Here is a 20,012-nt window from a genome sequence, read left to right on the forward strand (position 1 = left end):
GTTTTGTGTTTACATGAGGAAACATCTTTAAAGAAACATCTACACAAGAAAACTTTCTCCATTACAAAAGTTAATGTACTGCACCTTAAAAATACTCAATTGCAAGTAAAAGTTCTGCATTGAAAATCTTAAGTAAAAGGTATGAAAGTAGGAACGTATACTTAAATTATTAAAAGTAAAAGTAGTCAATGCAGAAACTATTGCTATTATATATGATATCATTAGATTATCTTTTCTTGTGCATTAATGTAAAAGCAGCACTTAACTGTTGTTGAGATGGAGGTAATTTTTAACTATTTTGTGTAGCAGATAATTTTCTCTTTTAATCAATTGATTGTTTGGTTTGGAAAAAATAAAACAAATAAGTTGAAATAATTGAAATATTTAGAAGTCTTCACATTTGTGAAGATGGAAATGTTTTCACATGATTTTGTGTAATTTTCTTCAATTGGCCAATCATTTCAGCAATACTTGCATAATTGTTGGGTAGTTTGATTTATAACAAAACATCATATTTTATAACCTAATATATATGTCAGCTAAATGAATAAATGTAAATGTAAATATGTAACTAGTAACTAAAGCTGTAAAATAAATCTGTTGGGGTAAAAGGTAAAATATTTGCCTTTGAAATGTAATGGAAAAAAGACTCAAGGAAAGTACATCAAATTTGTTCTGAGGTAAATGTACTTAGTTACATTCCAACACTGGCAATCCATGTCAATGAAACTTGAGGTTTGCATTAATTATATATATGAAAGATGTTACCAGCACTTTGAACACATGCAGTCCAGTCAGTTTCCAACGGGGACGCAGACATTTCTGTGTCATTGGTTCAGATTCCCTGAAACTGTCCCCAAGAATTGTAACAATAAAACTTTAAGCTTAGGATATGCTGTAGGATTTCCCAAACTCTGTTGTTTTCTTCTTTGAGGAATTTACTCAGTGCTTAGAAGTAGATGGACAATTTTATGACCTGATCTCATTAAAGTCTGTGTATCCTGGGTAGGGTAGGTTCATTTAAGGTGAGCACTGAGTCACAGCTTTCACTCGTCCTTTCTGTTCGTCACCACATCAATGTTTCCCCCCAACAAGCGAAACTGCAAATTCAGTCAAATCTGTACTCTCTTGTCCTGAATTTCCTCATATGGTTACTGAGAAGAATTGAATTGGGTAGTTAACGCAAATACAGACAGAACCAACAACACACAGTGGCCACAAGAACTACACATCTGACTTAGATCCATGATATGTAATATACTACTCAAAGCTACTTGAAGAGAAAATTGCACCCTCGCATCAATATGTTGTGGAAGTATAAATGGGGAAATATCACAGTATATACATGAACTCATACCCATTACAGTCGACTGTGATGCAACAAATAAACATCTGGAGAGGAAAAAGAGAAAATAAATAATGTTATAAAAATATATGTTAAAAGGTTATTATTAAAGGTAACTCTGATAAAATCAAGACAGGAAATAATCAGCTTTATTGGCCAAGTTTGTCTACACATAACAGCTAAGAACAAGGAAAACAAAGCTGAACAAATAAAGCGAAAGAATAGACAGGACTATTACTATGTGAGAAAAGACATGTCTGTAAAAGGGTTTCTGTAACCTTTAATCAGTCAAATTAGTACAAAAAAATTGTATTGAATGGATATGCACGGAGTGGGTGATTCTGATAATGCAAACAAGAGTAGGTTTCCAGATACACCAAAACTCATTCTGTACATAAATCAAAGATGTCCCTGACCTTTATCATGAGCTGCCATTCAAGTGAAGTCAATTTTATTTATATAAACCAAAATCATAAATTTGCCTCACAGGGTTTTACAGTCAGTGTGCCAGCTTTTAACAAGAAAATGCTGTTTAGACTACCTGTGGGCTAAATAAAGTTGATCAATTGTTAGCGAGTTTTTCTCAATTTTGTTTATGTTTTTTATATAATTGATTTTTAAAAGGAAAGGGACAAAACGATATAATAATTTAGACATTTATCTCAGTATATTAATGTGAAGAAATTTAAATGTGGGGGTTGGGGGCGTGCCACCGGTCCCTAGCTACGCATGAGCCTATATATGGGCGTTCCGGTCAGTCAGCTGACAACTAAAATACTCCACACAATCTCTGTCCTCAATACATGGATTTCGTCACACGAACGGTTTTCTAGCCAATTACGCACAATGTGGAAATGTTCATGCAACTGCCGGAGGAAGAGTCGCAACTTGGTGGAATTTCACTCAGGAATGTGTCCTCTGCGCGCACCTGGATCTGCCGGAGACATGCAGAGGCAACAGATTTTAGCCTGTTTCCACTCTGTTTTATGATACTGAGCCGCTGTGTACCTGCGACTTATTCCTGTGATGGGGAGAATCACATGGAGCTGTGCTGCCGTGATCCTGCTGGCCGTCATTTGCTCATGTCGTGCCGTCACTCTGGAGTCCATCCACTGGAGTAGCTCCAACGCAGAGTAAGTGGAGGAATCAGTTTCAGGCTTGGAGATGGATGCAACTTTCTGCTGCTGCCTTGTCCCTCTAGTGTGACCTTAGTGATTAAGTTAATCAAAGGAGATACAACCATTTTACTGCAAATCATGATACTACAGGTTGGATATTCCATATGAGTAGCTGTGATGTAGAGCAGAAACATATTTATAAAGCAAAAATGGTAAACATTGTCTGGTTCCAGCTTCTCCAGTGTGAGGTTTTACATCATTGTCAACTGAACAGGGCTACAACTAACAATTATATTTATCATCGATTAATCTAATGATTATTTCCTTGATGGATTGATACATTTTTGAACTATACAATTAAAATACAATTGAAAATAACTAATTGCAAGATATTTTCTTCAAATTACTTACTTAGACTGACCAACACTGCAAATATATTTAGTTAAAGTGAAAAGGATTACTTCATAATTTGATCAGTGACAGAAAATCCAAATTGAAGCTATTTTTGATAGTTAATCCTTTGAGTCATTTTCTTCTTTTTTAATGTCTTTTTTTCCACTTATGATGGCCACTTTTCTCTATTTCTAATTCTTAATGCATACGGTAGTGCAGGGAGGTTTTGAGAGCATTCAAAACTACAAGATCTTGAGCTACTGTTGATTAGACTTTTTTTCTTTTGAGAATGATATAATGATGCTTCACCCAGTGGTGCTCTACACTTCATCTTTTAACCCCCTCGTCTCTCACCTTATCTCACACACAGATTTAGTCCAGGTCAGGGGGTGGTGCTGTATCCCCAGATCGGGGACAAGATGGACATTGTGTGTCCCCGGGCAGACGCTTCCTCAGGGGGTAAGGAGGAGTTTTACCGAGTGTACCTGGTCTCTCGAAGTCAGATGGAGAGCTGCACCATCGACAAGACGGACACACCCCTGCTGAACTGTGACAAGCCTCACCAGGACGTAAAGTTTACATTCAAGTTCCAGGAGTTCAGTCCCAACCTGTGGGGTCTGGAGTTCCTCAAGGGGAGGGACTATTATATCACCTGTGAGTCACTGTGTAACCTCACAACTCATATTCAGCTCAGATAACATGTCTGAGTGGAGCCATGGCTGTCGCCCATGTATGTCTCAATGCTGTATGAACACGTGCAACACTTTAAAATCAGTAGAACGAGAAGACTCACAAGCTGCCGGTTCCTACAGGTGGAGCAACATTTGATTCAATGCTAGCAACTGTTTTCTTTTTTCTGTTTTTTTTTTTTTCCTCCTGGGAGAAGAGGAGGCCATCATTTTCGGCTCCCTCTCACTTTGTCAGTTTGCGTGAGAATCAAAAATGTGGGCCTCGTTATTGGGCCGCTGTCGGTTAAACCAGCATCTTAGTAGCAAGTGATGCATGAGTGAGAAAGCAAGTCTGACCATGTAGCTTCATCCACCTCGGCGCGCTCTGACAGCACACTTCGCTCTGGCAGGCCAGTGTGATTCCAACGGCTTACATGCCCCAAATCACACAAGGCTTTTACAGCATCAGGCAGATTTGATGGGAGCTTTCATGGCAACGTAGCTTGTGGCCTGTGAGATGTTGTTATCTGACCTAAATGCTGCTAACAAGTCTATGTGTGTGTGTGTTGGGGTGAACAAGAGTTCTTGGGGTGTGTGTGTGTGTGTGTGTGTGTGGGCTATATACTATGTGTGTGGTAGTTAGTAATTGCTGTGTTAATTAAAATACAAACCTATTTATTAATTTGGTCCACCAACCATTATGCATATGCAATATTAGGCGATTCACCAAGGAAATTTAATTAATTAATTGATCATTAGTTAAAAACACATTTATCATGTAAAAATGCTAAACATTATCTGGTTTCTGCTTCTCATATATGAGGATTTGCTGCTTTTTATGTGATAGATTTTGGACTGTTGATCAGACAAATCAAGCATTATGTAGACGTCACCTCGGGCTCTGGGAACTTGTGATGGGAAATTTTATAGACCATGTGTTTTTAACGTGCAGCTATGTAACGTCATAGTTTGTGCTATGTGTTGCTGCCCTTTCCTGCCTATGTGATGCAACATTCAGCAACTGGCTACACGGTCTGCAAGGAAATTATAATGGAACTATGCGTTGCGTGATAATCTTGTATTATGATGATCTCGTAAAATATGAACCCAAAACGTTAAACAATTATACTTTAATGTTTGTCCTCTCTCTTTGTATTACAGCCACCTCTACAGGCTCCCTGCGAGGTCTGGATAACACTAATGGAGGGGTGTGTAGAACCAAATCCATGAAGCTGGTGCTGAGAGTCGGCCAAAGTAAGTACTTTGTATGTGTGTGCGTGTCAACATGCGTATGAAGCTGGGTGTGTGAACGAAAGAGAGAAACACGTGGACACAGATATCTGACAAACAACGCTAAAGGAACAAACACAATTGTTAAATTCTGGTTATTGCTACATGTGTAATGCTATAATATCACCCCTTCTCTGGAATTACTAAATGGTTGGATAATCTTGATCATCTATTCATTCTCTTGAAGAGAGATTGCTATCATGAATAATCTCAAATCCCTAATTTAAGCCGCTGGCAGCTTAAGGTCATCTGTATAATCATGCATGCAATCATTTGGACTGGCTGTGGCTGTCAATAATCTTTTTTTTTTTCTCTCCCCGTATTAACATCAGAATAGCCAATGGTCCTTTTTCATCATTTTGTGCTCTTATCACGTGTTAAAATTTAATAAAGCAGGTTCTGAACATATTCACTGCCATCACTTAAAATGTCCTAAGGATAAATCACCCTATAATACAATATTCACACAGAAACATATTGGGCTCATTAAATTTGTATTTCTTAAACTATCAATACAATATTTTACTGGTGTTATTTGTTGTTATTATGTTGTATTATGTTGTTATGATATGTTGAATATTGGAGTACTATTGAGCTGCACATAACCAGATTAATTAAATAGATGTGTTTGTGTGTGTGCGTCTTGCTAAAAACTTTTAAAGCTAAATCTGTTAAAGCCCCAAAAGGACTTTTTTGACCTCAGAAATGTGAAGTATTATTTATATTAATTATTCAAGAGTCTGAGTTAGAGATGAAAAATCTGCATCTTGTGTGTTTCCCAACAGCTAATAACTTGAAATATGGGGCTGTTTTTCTTGCGCTGTTTACAAACACTGCTGATGTAAACAAACCTTGTAGAAAACACGAATAACTCAGATTTAGTTGTAATCTCGTGCTAATCTCTCTATATATTAAAAGTCCTGTCAATCACCATGGGAGTCATTGCAGTTTCCAGCCCTGTGTTTAGATGGATATTTTGGTAGTGTCATGCCTCTTCTGTTTACATTTGGATTCATGGTTTGTGCCTTTTTTTTTTTTTTTTTTTAAACGGGAAATGTAGTTTTGTGTATTTAGGCTAAATGTGGTGTGAAATTAAATTCAAGTCATTGGTGAATGGATGCTAATGTACTGAAACAAAACTTTTAAACCTAAAAGACTGCAGTTGAACATAAGCTGGCTTGCACACTGGTACATACAGAAATGTTGATTATGTGCCATAAAGCAATGAACAAAATGAAAAGAGTACATAAAAATCCTGAATGAAATCTTAGTTCTCCTAAGGGTCTCCTAAAATTCTGTTTTATTTTATCCATAGTTCATGGCATGTGAGTCTACTGCAAAACATTTAAGGTTGTTTTTGGTTGGGGATCTGCTTAGTGTTATTTGCACATAGTAGATAATAATATATGGATATGAATTCCTGTATTTGTTCTGTGATTTGTGAAGTGTTGATCTTGTTCCTTTTTTTGCAGGCCTCCATATTTTCCTTCAAACTGCCATTTATTCTACTTAGAGGCACTGCAGCAATTTAGTACTGCGCTTGCATAAAGCTGAGGGATTTGTGAGAGACTTAAAAAAATAGTGGTGTAAGAAGTATTTAGATCCTGTACTGTAGTAAGATACCAATAAATCAATTTAAACATACTTAATTAAAAGTAAAACTCCTGCATGAAATATCTTTACAGAAGTATTATCCATAAAATGTAAACAAGTTAAATCATTTCTTTCATCCCTTTGACTGATATTTTATCATATATGATTTTGTTAGACTGTGGATACTAAACAATGCATGGAAGCAGCATCTTACTGTTGTTGCAGTCTGAGGTGGAGCTGTGTAGTTTTAACTAATTTATATACAGTTAAGTAGTTTAGTCCAGTGTCTCCCAACCTAAGGGTCACAAATCTGAGGGGTTTTGAGATGATTAATGGGAGAGGAAACATAATTTCTGCCACACAAATGTATATTCATGTTTTTTTTCATAATTTAACCTCTTTGGGCCTGGAACATTTTTTTAATTAAACCATCTGAGAAGTTCCCTGTATGCAGGATAAGCGGTTGACGATGGATGGATGGATGGATGGATGGATGGCATCTGAGAAGTTTAGGGAGGAAATGTCTCTTTGCTAGAATGAACAACTCATAGACACTCAAAATGTGACAAGGGGAACAAACTAAACACAAGCCAAAATGGTTTAATAATGTGCTATATTTTTTAAGCTTATATTTCTCTTAATGTAAAATCTTAATGTTAAAGTAACTGTCAAATACATGTAGTGAAGTAAAAGAAATATGACGTTTCCCTCTGAAATGCAGTGATGTAAAAGTATAAAATAGCATAAAATGTAAATATTCAAGTAAAGGTTTCTTAAAATTATACTCAACTACAGTAGTTGAATAAATGTACTTTCCACCACTGTTAAAGAGTAGGACCTTAGACAGAAAAAGAGCACTCATCAAATCAAAGTAGCAGAGGCTGAGAAGTCCCAACTTCCTAGTCTGCATATCCCTAGTATGGGCCAAGCTCCATAAATACTGGATCCTACACTTCCCATCATGCAATTTATTAGCATCTTTTATTAGACCTTCCCTGCCTGGTAAACAGCCATAAATGCATTAGGGTACATGCCCAGTCTCCAAACCAAAATTACTCCAGAACTGTCATTTGATCTTATTTTCTCCAGAGCTACATTCCCTACATTGTCTAAAATTCCTTTTGTAAAAACCCCAGAGACTATTTGAATTGGCTGCATTCAGTTACAAATGTGTAGGTGGAGAGATTGAAAACATCAGTGATAGTTTTTCCAGTCAAGAGAAAATGAGAGTCCCAGTCATGACTCAGAACTTCTTGTGGTCTAATTAGGTTAGAAAATGGTTTCTCTACTTGTGTGATGCGTTTTTACCTGAATGACTGTTCGTGCAAAATAATCAGTCCAGGAAAAAAGCCTCTTCTTGCTCTTTTTCTGAGGGACTGACACCAAACACTAATGATTCAACTGACATTATTATAGCTGCAACAGAAACATTTTAACATGACATAACCCTGCCTACACAGGAATGACAAAAACACCACCATACAGTGAAAATGAGGAGACATGAGGTATGTTGCTAATTGCCATATGGTGTGATTTTTTTATTTTTTTATTTCAACTTTCGTGCTTTTTATTCCAGGCTCTTCAGATCCACCTTCAACACTCCAGGAGTCCCCCACCAGATTCCCACCCACACGGCCAAAGTCTAAGGCCAAGGACCCCTCAGCGAAAGAAAAGGATATAACAAGCAAAACTGGTATGAAGACAAAGCAAACCTATTGCCTGGAGAATATAGGTGTTCTGTTTTGACACATATGACTTTACAAGTCAATTAAGGGACCACAATTATAGTTTTGCATGTTACCACAATGTGAATGCTGAAAGGATAAGGCTGGCGCTATGCTATACTTTTGTTATTGTCTAAAAAATTCCATGAAAAAAAACCCCCAACAACAATGTGTTAGTTCGTCTCTCAATACCTTGTCTGTGGTACTCATCCTGATGCCCGTTGGTTCCTACTGAAAATGTAGATCTTTATGAACAGGTCCCAAATACTTATTTAAAAATAATAAGGCTAAATATTTTCCTAAAATAAAGGGGCACTGCTGTTTTTACTAATTCACTCAAACAGGAGTAAAAAGTGTTGGGGGCTTTTGATTGTTTCATGAGAATTGTTGACAATAAGAAGAAATTAGAATATCACCATACTTCTCCTTTAGCTGTACTGATGAACTTTACTAATTCATTTTTTTGTTACTTTCAATTTTTCCTACACTAGAGGGCAGGAAAAATGCACTAGACACCATTTTAAAGTATGCATTGTAAATGGCTGCCAATTATTTCAAATCTACATAATTTGAGGTAAACGGGCACAAACATGCAAAAACACTTTTTTACTTCATTTACAGATGAAAATATCATATAATATAATAATGAATTTCAGCATCCTATGATTTAGCATATGGAAACATTTAGAAAACAGTGAAAAATTAATCTAAATTGCACCTACGCTGATATTACAGGGATCAAATCCCAAATCCAACTACTTGCCGATTCTAAGCAGGTTTTTAGTATATAATGTGTTCAAACTGGTAACAAAATTAAACATACTCAAACCAGAAAGCATGTAGACATGTTGATGGAAACTATTCTCCCACAATGCAAAGCACAAAGAAAATGAAGGAGCGGGCTAGGGGGAAAAAGTCAGCTGTGGTGTGATAGCTCCAAAAGATTCTAGTATTCAATCTACTTGGTTTAATTGGCAGGAGTTGTCCAAAGTTTCAGTTTGACTGACATCACAAATACTGTATAATTTCCTGTTTGTATAAAATTGTATAGAATTAGAATTAAGTATGGATTTGGGACAGAGTGCTTTATTCCTTTTTATATTTAGTGTTTCCATATTCCAACTTGTACTCAAACCTTCTCTGATCCTGACTCAGTGGTCCATTCAGTGCCGGAGAAAGGCACCAGGCAGTTTACCAATAAGAGACTAAAGAAAAGAGCACCTTCTCCTGTGTCCTGATTTACTGTTTCATTTCAGCCCCCTTTTTAATGTCTCTCCTCCGTTTCTCATGACAGACTCGGGCTCAGAAACGGGACAAACAAACCCAAGTGGCAGCAGTGGCTCTGAGCCAGGACTGTTCATGTGGGTTGTTTCTGGTTGTGTGATCCTCATTTTGGTCATCATAATTCTGCTGGCCGTGCTGTGGAGGTACCATCGCAACTACTGTGTCCCAGATAGCCAGCAGTCTGCCTCTGTGTCCCTCAACACTTTGGCTGTGCCGAAGCGGGACAGCATCAGCAGCGACAACAATGGCTCAGACCGCAGCGATGTTGTCTTTCCTCTGCGGGCTTCTGACAGCATGATCTGTCGTCATTATGAGCGTGTGAGCAGTGACTACGGGCCCCCTGTGTACATAGTTCAGGAGATAGCGCCCCAGAGTCCCACCAACATCTACTACAAAGTCTAATGTTTGCTGCTCCAAAATATTAGCTGTCGGGGACACACTAAGGCTGCAGTCAGTGACACACTTCCATAGCTTTGGTTTTAAAATTTGAAGTGGATGTGAAGAAATTTCAGATGGGGGAGCTTATCTGAGAGCTGCATCGCACTGACCGTAGACTTTAGAAAGACAAATGCTGGTGTTATTGTTGTATCAAACTGAAAGAAGTGCACAGAATGTTGTTGAACCACTTTGTTTTCTTGATATATTGAGGAGACAGTCAGAGAGGAAACAGATGTGTCGTAACATCAAGTTGTGTTCAGTTTGTTCAGAAGTGTGCAGAAAATACCAGTGGTGGATTGTAACTAAGTACATTTATTGTGACATGTTTGTACTTCCACTCCACTACATTTCAGAGAGAACTATTGTATTTTTTTGTACTCTACATTTAACAACCCGATAGTGTATAACATTTGAGCTTGAACAGTTAGTTGATTAGTCATTAGATTAACTAAAAAGTTTATAGGCGACTAATTTGAAACGGATTAATTGTTTTTAAAGTATAGAAATGCCCAAAACATTTCATGGTTTCAGATTATTATATGTGATGATTTGCTGCTTTTCCTCATCTTTAATTGCAGTTAACTGAATCATTTTGAGGTTTGAACTATTGGTTGGACAAAACAAACCATGTGAAGACTTCACTTCTACAAACCAAACAATTAACAGATTGATCAAGACAATGATCAGGAGATTAATCCATAATGAAAATAGTCATTAGTTTTTACTCATGTACAGAAATGTTTCTCGGCATTGAGTTCTCTTACTTTTTACTTTTGATACTCTAAGTACATTTTCCTGATAATAAATCTCACTGCCACTGCACAGCTACATATGTACAGTAAATGTGCGTGTTATTTAATTTATTAATAAATATGAAAAAATATTGATAGTGCACTTCAACACAGTACATTTGTGAACACTTAAATATGAATTTATCACAACTGAATGGTGTAAACTTTATTTGAGATGCTGTTCAGTGAAATGAAAATCACGATTTTGTGGCTTTTATTTTTCCACACCATTCCACACTTTATCTTCCTGTTCCAGGGTGCTTTTATTTATACATTTAATATTGTGTCTCTATCTGTTTAAACATAATACTTTTTAACCAGTGTTCAATATACAGTCAGGGGGATGTGCTTAAAAACTGAATTACCCAACATGGAATGTTTTGTTACTTGTTAAAAGTGTGAAAGTTTAAAAAGACCTTGTCAGTCATCTCTTCTTTAGTGTCTTTCTTCTCTGCTTTCCAAAACCAACAAGACCAAATGTGAGAGTGAGGGACACAGAAGAAGAAAATGAATAGAATAAATTGGTGAAATGAAAGTTTGAATCACAATAGACTGCTGATAAATCACAGCAAACGCTCCCTCAGGTTTCCTTGAGGTTGCAAAAATGACTAAGTAGCACCACTGTATGGTTGTTGTAGCAAACTATTGTGAAGACCATCATGCTGCTATTTATCAATTATAGCCACTGTATTATATTTAAAGGACTTTCAGACATTTTTCGTTGGTGTATATTTTAGCTGTGTTTGATGTGAAACAGTTTTCTGAATGATTTTGGGTGTGTGTAGATACATCACTGAAGCACTGCTCAGAGGAGCATGACTCGTCATTACTTAATGGTGCTCATGGGATAGTGACTGTCATTCTGCAGTGAACAGCACCATGATGGGATTTTCACTATGTCTCATTTGGTTGAATGGAAAAAAAAAATTCATAATGCAAAATACTGTTTGATTTATTTTGTGTGAAAGTGGATGGTTCTAGGGTATATTTAAATATGTAACGCTGAGTCATTATAGATAGATAGATAGATAGACATTATTGATCCCAAGGGAAATTATTACGGATTATAATTACTGTCATAATAATAATCTTGTACCCATTAGGACACAACATACAAATTGACCCATCTATGCGTAAAAATCTCAGATTGGTGTGAAACCTGTGAAGGGAATGAAAATCTTTTTTGCATAAAAACACTTAAGCATTTAATCGTCTCACAGCCTCTCCTGTGGCGCTGTGCACACCATCGATGGGTGAACATGTTTCATGCTCCTTCAGCCACATCATGCCGCACATTTTCAACCTGTCAGCTTCCATGAGCTTCCCCTCCACCAGGGACACTGTTGCCTCTGAAAGCAGAGCCAGACTGGAGGATCTTCAGGACATGTGCTCTTGTGCATCAAACGAGGAAACTACTCAACTAAAGTTAAACAAATTCAGAAAACATAAGAAAATTGGCTTACACATAAAAATGTAATGTTTTAAAAAAAATCTTTTTGGCCTGTAGCCCAATATATAAAATTTGATACAGAGCTGCAGATGACTGACGTGGATGGCCTCATTTTTAACCTGCAGCAAAATGCAATTTCCCCTCTGGCAAGAGCTGTATTTAAAATATCTGAAGGAGAATTATAAAATGTGCCAAAGATAACTACATTACTATTTTCTATAATTGACTTCTTTAATAGAGCAACGTGTCTCTGCCAATTTAAACCACCCTTAGTGGAACACGTACTATCCTCACTGTTCACCTGTTTTGATTCACTGAAATTACATTTCTGATCGCTGAACTACTTGCACATGGTTCTTTTGTCCTGCTACATTGTGAAAAAACAATGTAGCACAAATGAGCTTATGACTCTAAAATACAATGCAGAGTGTGTTAGCTGTCCTTGTGTGTGTGCATGTGCGTGTGTCTTCCCACCCCCTCACTTGAAGTGATCCTTGCTCTTGTGAGATGTTTTTGTCCCATGTGAAGCTTCACAGCTGAATGGGCTGTGGTTGGGCGAGGTGAGTTCCGTTGACCTTGTGGTCACACGGAGACAATGGTGGCCAGGCTTCTATAGGAAGAACAAAACAGAGACCCCCAGGCTCATGGCCCCTGTCGTGGGAGGGGCTTGGATGTGGTAGGACATTTTAGGGAGAAAAAAAGGGGAAGCAGTGGTGCTGCATTAAGGGGGTGTTTTGGATCTCAAGTACAGGCTTGACTATCACAAGGACTACCAGGCATGGTGTTTTAAGTTGGCCTTTTTACATGCAAAATCTTTTATGCTCAGTTTTATAGTGCAGAAATAAAACTTGATTTCATTCCTGTATGTGTTGTTGTAATGTCCACACACATTACAGCTTTTCCTTTATCCCAAATAATATAAGCTATCATATGGAAAATGTCCAAATATTCTTTTGCAGCTGACACCTGCTAGGATCCCAGTGCATAGATCTTTAACTACGTGTGCAGAGAACATTGAGCTTGAAGAGGAGGTGAGGGGGGTCTAATAAGGAGAGCCGTAAGCTTTTATCTGACCCCATGGGACGATGTGAAGTCTACAACCTCCCTGTGTTCCCCCACCCCCTATACCTCACTTCCATATGCAGAGGAACTAGCCTCCCCACCGTGCTTTGTGTAGGGGGTTGGGGGGGTCATGACTCAGCGCTCCCACTCCCACCGTGTGCACAGAGAAGTGGTGGAGAGCAGATATTCTGGTGGGGTGAAAAGTGGCTCTATTTACTGGTCAGTTGGAGCAGGGAGCATTGAAGCACAAACCAAACACACTGTTTTTTAAAGTGGACACCATCCCTTGCCTGAGGACCATTCGAGTGTAATTTGCAGCAACATCGACATGCAAAACTCAGTGGATTGTACAAAGCTGATGTTTTTAAGCAACAGAAACACCATTGATTGGGGAAGTTGTGGTTAGTGCTTCCTCTTAACTGTTGAAAAGCAATTGTGTCATCTGCAGTACAGTATTTAGTTTGCTAGGTCCCTCTGCTGGCCAGCCACCATACTGTATCACACTTCTGTTTGGGAAAATTCACAGGATTCAACATATTTCAACAGAACGCTGAAGGTCAGCAGCAGATTGAATGCTCTTTTTCAGCTCATCTGCCTTGGAGCAACTGAAATTTTTGCAACCTTCTACCAATAACAATGAGTTGTTTTAATTCCAGAAGTTTGTATTGAAAGGTAAAAACCCCTCTCTGCATTTCATCAAACCTCCATTATACTCTTAACTACCTGAGGGAGATGTTCAAGGGGGAGGCGGTAATGGATTTGGAAGCTGAAGGAATCATCCCCTTGTTTCTTTGTTATTAAACTTCATTAAAAACATACTGGGTGTTCTTGAAGTACATTTCTTTTATCATTCATTTAACTGTATTTACATCTTTGTATTGTGAACAAAAACATCATTGGAGGAATTTTTTTACTTGTTCTTAAAGCAATAGGGGGGAAATAATACCAGTAGTTTTCAAGGGTGGCAGAAGTAAAATCTAAATCTTGCAACAATGAAAAAAATTTGTACATTGGATATTATTTTACCTCCGTGGGCTTGGGACAATTATTTAAATGAACCATGTGAGAAGGGAAAATGTCTCTTTGGTTGAACCGCTAACACCTCATTAAAGCTGCAAGGATTCATTGATTAGTTGTCAATTAAATTAACGGACTAACTATTAACTATTTTGGTAACTGATTAATCGGTTTGAGTAATATTGAAAGAAAAAATTTTAATTCTCTGATTCCAACTTCTTAAATTAATATGTGTGTGAATATTTTTTTTTACTTCTCTATGATGATAAACTGAATATTTTTATGTTGTGGACATACACAAGACATTTGAGGACGTCATCTCTGGATTTGGGCAACACTAACTGAAATGTTTTAACCATTTTCTGACATTTTATAGATGTTATTTACAGCCCTACAACTCACAGACATCTGAAACATGAGAGGTTAAGAGATATTGAGTTGTGTTTCACAAGCGTGTCATTTTTGTAAATGTCAAATCTGTAATTGAAAAGTAACTATGGCTGTGAGTTTAAGGTGGAGTAAGAGATTCTGGACAAAACCCAATAGCACAACAAATACCATGTTAAAGAGCTATAAAAATCCTGGTTATCCCTGTCATTTACATCAAAAACACAAAACACAGAAGTTAGGGAGCTTATATTCAACATGGTTCAGTCATCGTAATTTGTATTAAAAGCAGAAAAATTACAATTTATGAGCAAGCATCTGAAACATATATTACATGCAACATATATTGGAGCCACGTTTTGACCTATGCTTTGTATCTCACTTTAAAGTATTTCAACAATTCTTTGATTTCACACAAATGAATCTTTAAGAGATTTAATTAAGTTTATTTTTAAAAGTGTGGAGTGTTAAGTCTGGGGCCTACATCCTGTCTAAGGGCCCTAGCCTGTCAAAGGGCCACAAATTTGTTGCAGTACTCGACTGGCCTTCTGTTGTAGTTTGATGGCTTGTGCTGTTGGCTGTGTTGTCTTCACAACATCCAGCCGTTTGTTTTAAAACTGAGAAGAAAGCAAGACTGTAAGCATGAAATGTTAAAAATATTTTAGTTTAATACAGAGTGGAACTCTGACTAACTGACTAATAAAGGTCATAATTTTAAACATTTAATCTTAATACATTTGAATGACTATGATATTTCACACTGCACAAACCAAATATCTGTAGTTTTAGGTTATTGTAAGAGATTTTTGAAGGCAAAATGCAAAAATATTATCAGACTGATGATAAAATTTGTTAACTTAATGCAATTGTTCAAATTAGTTCGAAAAACTTCTTTATCTGTTTTGTATTTACCTTATATTTCAGTTACAAATGTTGTTTTGAATCAGTAAAACTGTACTGCCTTTTTCGTATTGAATTTATGTTCATGTATTACTCAAAACTAATTAAGTAAATTTAACCTTGTCCCAAAAGTGATAATTAAGTCAAAACTCAATGTTGTTTCACTATAAATCACCTTTAAATAATAGTAAACAACTTTTCAAAAGCTAGAGAATGAACTATAATCTGAGATCACCGTTAGCCTATCTTGATTTAATGAACTAAATAATTTGTCTTTGAAAATTTAGGCCTTTTCAAAGATTTTAAACATGGAAATGTTTATTTAGTTACAACAATTTTGATAGACCTTTATTCTCCTGTACAGGACTCACAAACTACCTTTCTGATGGGTGCTTAATGATTTTATTGATTTCTTGTACTCTGTTCAATATATATTTTAAGTTATATTACTTTATATAATCAATGTCTTCTAGAGTCAAAGTCAAAATATAGCCTACAAGAGTATAACTGACCAATCGCTGTGTTATTGTATCTTGAAAGGTGGCCTGAATTACCCCGCAAAACTTGTTTAATTTAATCATAACTGAATATAATTTTTTTGATTCTACATGTGACTAATAACACACTACATGCTCATTTTAATGCGTTGTGGAGCAGCAACAGGTTAATTAATCGTTTTATATCTGCAGTTAAACGAACGCAGAGGGCACCTAAAGAATAGCATATGATCAATATATAGAATAGTTTAACTACAAATCGCAATTACTTTGGATTAAAGTAAAAACGGAGTCCGTGGTTTGACATTATTTATCATTATTTGTCATTAAACTGCATGTCACGTTATGCATGCATATAACTGTTAATATTAAAGGTTTTTTGGAAACCGCATCGATCCGTGTCTCTTCCCCTTTCCTTCCTTGGGAGAGGTGGAGGCTGTTTGGTTGGAGATGTGGGTCGGAAGTACCGTAGTTTATGTATGCTAATAGGGAGAGTTGGGGGTTGTAGCTAGATATTTACGTTCAGTGGGAGCCGCCCTTCATTCACCCACATGGTTACCAACTGGTCGCCTTCGCGCCACTTTCCTAACCCCGCAATCATTTTTAAGCAGCCTATCTTGGCTATAAATTGACTCCCGAACGGCTCGGATTTCACTTTATGTTTCGTTTTGTCCGCCGTTAGAAAAGTTTTGGGATTAGTTGCGTATTTATTTCTCTCTTTTGTCGGCAAGAGACTACACGGCACCCCAAGCAAGTGAGCGAAGATGGTGGATTTCGGCTGGTGAGTGTCTACCGAGCGCATGTTTATCGGCAAGGAAGTCGGGTTTTTGGTTATTTTTAATCTCTATTTTGGGTTAATAAATCCCCAACGGCGTGTTTTACGCTAGTTTTACGTGTCTCGGTATTATGTTGGTGGGGGGATATCCAAACATTAACACACAAATGATTATGCAGGCGATGAAAACAGTGTAACGTGAGGCGCATGGCAGCCCCCTCTGCTCCACCATTGAGGGAATGAGGGAGATTTGAAAAGCTGTCCGGAGCTTTCTCCGCTGCGCTTTAGCAACTGTTGAAAAAAAACCTGGCCACCTCATAACAAACCCCAATTTTTGTATAAACATGCTCGTCCCCTATAATTTAAAGTAAGTTTGTAAATCAGGTTAATTTGTTGCTCAGTCTCGAGTGCAGTGGTGTGTGAGTTAAAGTGCCCCCCAGAACAAAGCAGCAGCACATGGGGCAGTTTTAGGCCGCGCGTTTTAGCTTAGCTAGGTTAGCCTACCCGCAAACACTCGAGAGTAGTACTGTGAGGAAAGCACAAACTTCACATTATGAAGGCGGGCACCACAGTGAGATACAGATGAGAGTAGATTAATGCAGCCAATTCATCGGGACATGTGTGCCGTTGGTGTATTTTTCAAACGTGCTCGTTTGTTGTTGGCTAACTGCTAATCAGTGTCGTCAAACTCATTTACAATTTCATGAGTAACGTTAGCTTGTGAACCATGTATAAAAATTCTTTGCTAACTCTCTGACAGAAGCCACCCCCGGCTGCTCCTGTGCCATCCTTAGTGGTAGTTGGGGTAATTGTAGTAACGTTTACACGGTTTGCCATGTTTTCATCGAGCTAACACCAGCTCGCAGCAGCTAAGCTACCTGCTCAACCAGCGCACGGCTGCTGCTAGCCTCTGTTCCTATATGGACAGTAGCCTTGTTTTCTAGGAACTCCGAAACCACGGGCCAAGTGTTTACTTTTTAAATAAACAACACGCAACTGGACATTTCAGTGTGCAGCACTACGCCGTCGTTCAGCTTTTGATTTAAAGTAATTTATGCTAAGGTTGGCGCACTTCAAGGCGCCATGTTAAAGACGTGGGGGAGGGGTGAACAACACCGTCCTCTACGCATGCGCCCCCGTGTCGCAGGGAACGCGGGCCGCAGGCTGTGCTGCTCATTCATGTTTTCAGTGACCTCGTGCTGTTGTGATAAATCAAAACATCTTGCTTAGCAAACCAGCGATAATGATGCACATTTCTGACGGAAAGTGTAACGTATTGTGACGGGGAGTCAAATTTCTCTGGAAATAAAGTACACGTGCGCACAAATCAACCCGCCTATGTAACTTGTTGCAATGCCGAAATAACGTATTCATTGTCTTAATAAGATACCTCTTTTTCTTGTCTTTATAATTTTCAGATCCATCACGAAGTGCAGAACCCTAAACAATTGCAGCATGGAGCAGTATGACCATCTTTCCCAAGGTGCTGGAGGGCAGCGCTGGTGTAACCAGTCTGTGTATTGTCAAAGTGCTTACAGTGCAGGTAGTACTATGCAATACCTACTGCAGTGGAGGCACTTACAGCAATACCCTGACACTGATGTGCAGATCTGATGTTACATGTCATTTGAAGTACTGTCTTTGTGCTAAGGTGCATCTAGTGCAGATAGTGAAATAGACTAGCACCTACTGCCCTAAGTGCTCCTTCTGGCATAAGGGGCTGTGATATGCGCCACCAGACCATTTTTAATTTCTAATTGGGCTCAAACATCTCGCAGTTCTCTGCTAGTTTTGCATAGTTGCACTACAAGAATAGATGAGTTGTGCAAATCTATGCAAAACTGATGGTGGCCTGCTTGCTCTCCACCTGTTTAGATTTTGGTTTTGGGGGTGTCGCATCAAACACAAATGATTGCATATTGTGTATATGTCTTAAACACCAGGAGAACTTGCAAGTTGTCCTTCAGTGACTAAGTTTCAGCAGTACTAAAGTGCTTATAGTGCAGGTAGTGTGTTCTCCCATCTACTGCAATGTAAGCACTTGAAGTACTTCTAACTAACTGCATCTTTCTGAAGCTAAAGTGTTAATAATCATCAAAGATTCACCTGTTAATCATCACTCGGTCAGTTTTGCTGGTTTGCATTCAGCTTTAACTGATGTTCGCTGTGCAAATCCATGCAAAACTGACTAGGTTGATGAACTATGTTCTGCAAGGGGAGATTGCTTTTCATCGTGTGTTTGGTATCTTATTTTTTTTTATATATGCATGGTGGGTGTACCTGGATATGTGCGTATAGCAGTTTGGATTTTTTGAGATATCCCTTCCTGTGCAGGTGGGGATTAGTAGCAATGCTGTGTACCTGGAGGTATTGCACTTGTCCCGGCCTGTGTAGGAACGAGGAGATGGACCCAACCTGGATCTTGACCAGTGTTGATCCGAAAACTGCCGCACTCTTGTAATGCGTTAGCCAGTGTCGTATGTATGAAATGCATGTGATGACTGATTTGACTGTTTTACATTGGTTAATTGTAATGTTGCTTGAAATGTATATTAAATGTTTTACACATTTCCCTCTCGGAATCCATCATTGCGTAAATTAAAAAATGAATGGGTAGCATTATGTATGTGTTTGAGTAGTTTAAGTGGAAGCTTTTGAAATTGTGGCATTTCACTTTAATACCACTTTTTTTCTTAAGGAACAAGTGCAAAAAACTAAATGATGTGGTAATGACGTGTTCAGCAACCAACTTGCTGCAATGTAATGGTATATTAAATGGTGTCACATTGACCACAGCTGCCACTGCATTAAACAAATCATGTTGTCCAATCAAGTTTGCAGCAGTTGTGCAAGGAGATCCAGTTCGACCTGTTGGATCACATCTCCAAGTGACAGCATCCACATTAAAGAGCAACAATGGTTAAACAGGAAAAAATATTGCAATAGTTGGGTGTTTATTTTGCATAAGACTTGTATGCCAAACTTTAGCTACATTTGGATGAGTTTAAAACACTTGAAGTGCTGTAGTTTGGGATTGGTTAAAATGTTTGTGGTTTGAAATCGTTGGATTAGACACTGCAATCAGAGTGTAACCAAATAGTTCGTGATTGATTTAACTTGATGCAAACTCTTCAAAAGTGGTTGGGATTAAATGAAAGAAAATATAAGCCTGAAAACTAATTTGTAATTTTTCTATTTGAATTTCATAAATTAAATGATACACGCCCAATAGAATCATTTTTCAGATTAAGTATACTAACCTGGCAGTAGTCTTTAAGGA

At 37.8% G+C, this 20,012-nt stretch overlaps 1 protein-coding gene across 1 annotated transcript; it reads left to right on the forward strand.

The window, feature by feature from the left end:
- The first annotated feature begins 2,139 nt into the window (after window positions 1-2,139).
- LOC123959015 (ephrin-B2a-like) lies at window positions 2,140-11,276 on the forward strand. Its single transcript, XM_046032843.1, has 5 exons — window positions 2,140-2,478; window positions 3,227-3,510; window positions 4,686-4,778; window positions 7,984-8,100; window positions 9,426-11,276. Exons 1-5 carry the CDS (start codon window positions 2,372-2,374, stop codon window positions 9,815-9,817), a joined length of 993 nt encoding a protein of 330 aa, XP_045888799.1. The 5' UTR covers window positions 2,140-2,371; the 3' UTR covers window positions 9,818-11,276.
- Window positions 11,277-20,012: the final 8,736 nt, after the last annotated feature.

The sequence above is a fragment of the Micropterus dolomieu genome, linkage group LG20, assembly GCF_021292245.1.
Source record: "Micropterus dolomieu isolate WLL.071019.BEF.003 ecotype Adirondacks linkage group LG20, ASM2129224v1, whole genome shotgun sequence".
In the NCBI taxonomy this organism is placed as follows: Eukaryota; Metazoa; Chordata; class Actinopteri; order Centrarchiformes; family Centrarchidae; genus Micropterus; species Micropterus dolomieu.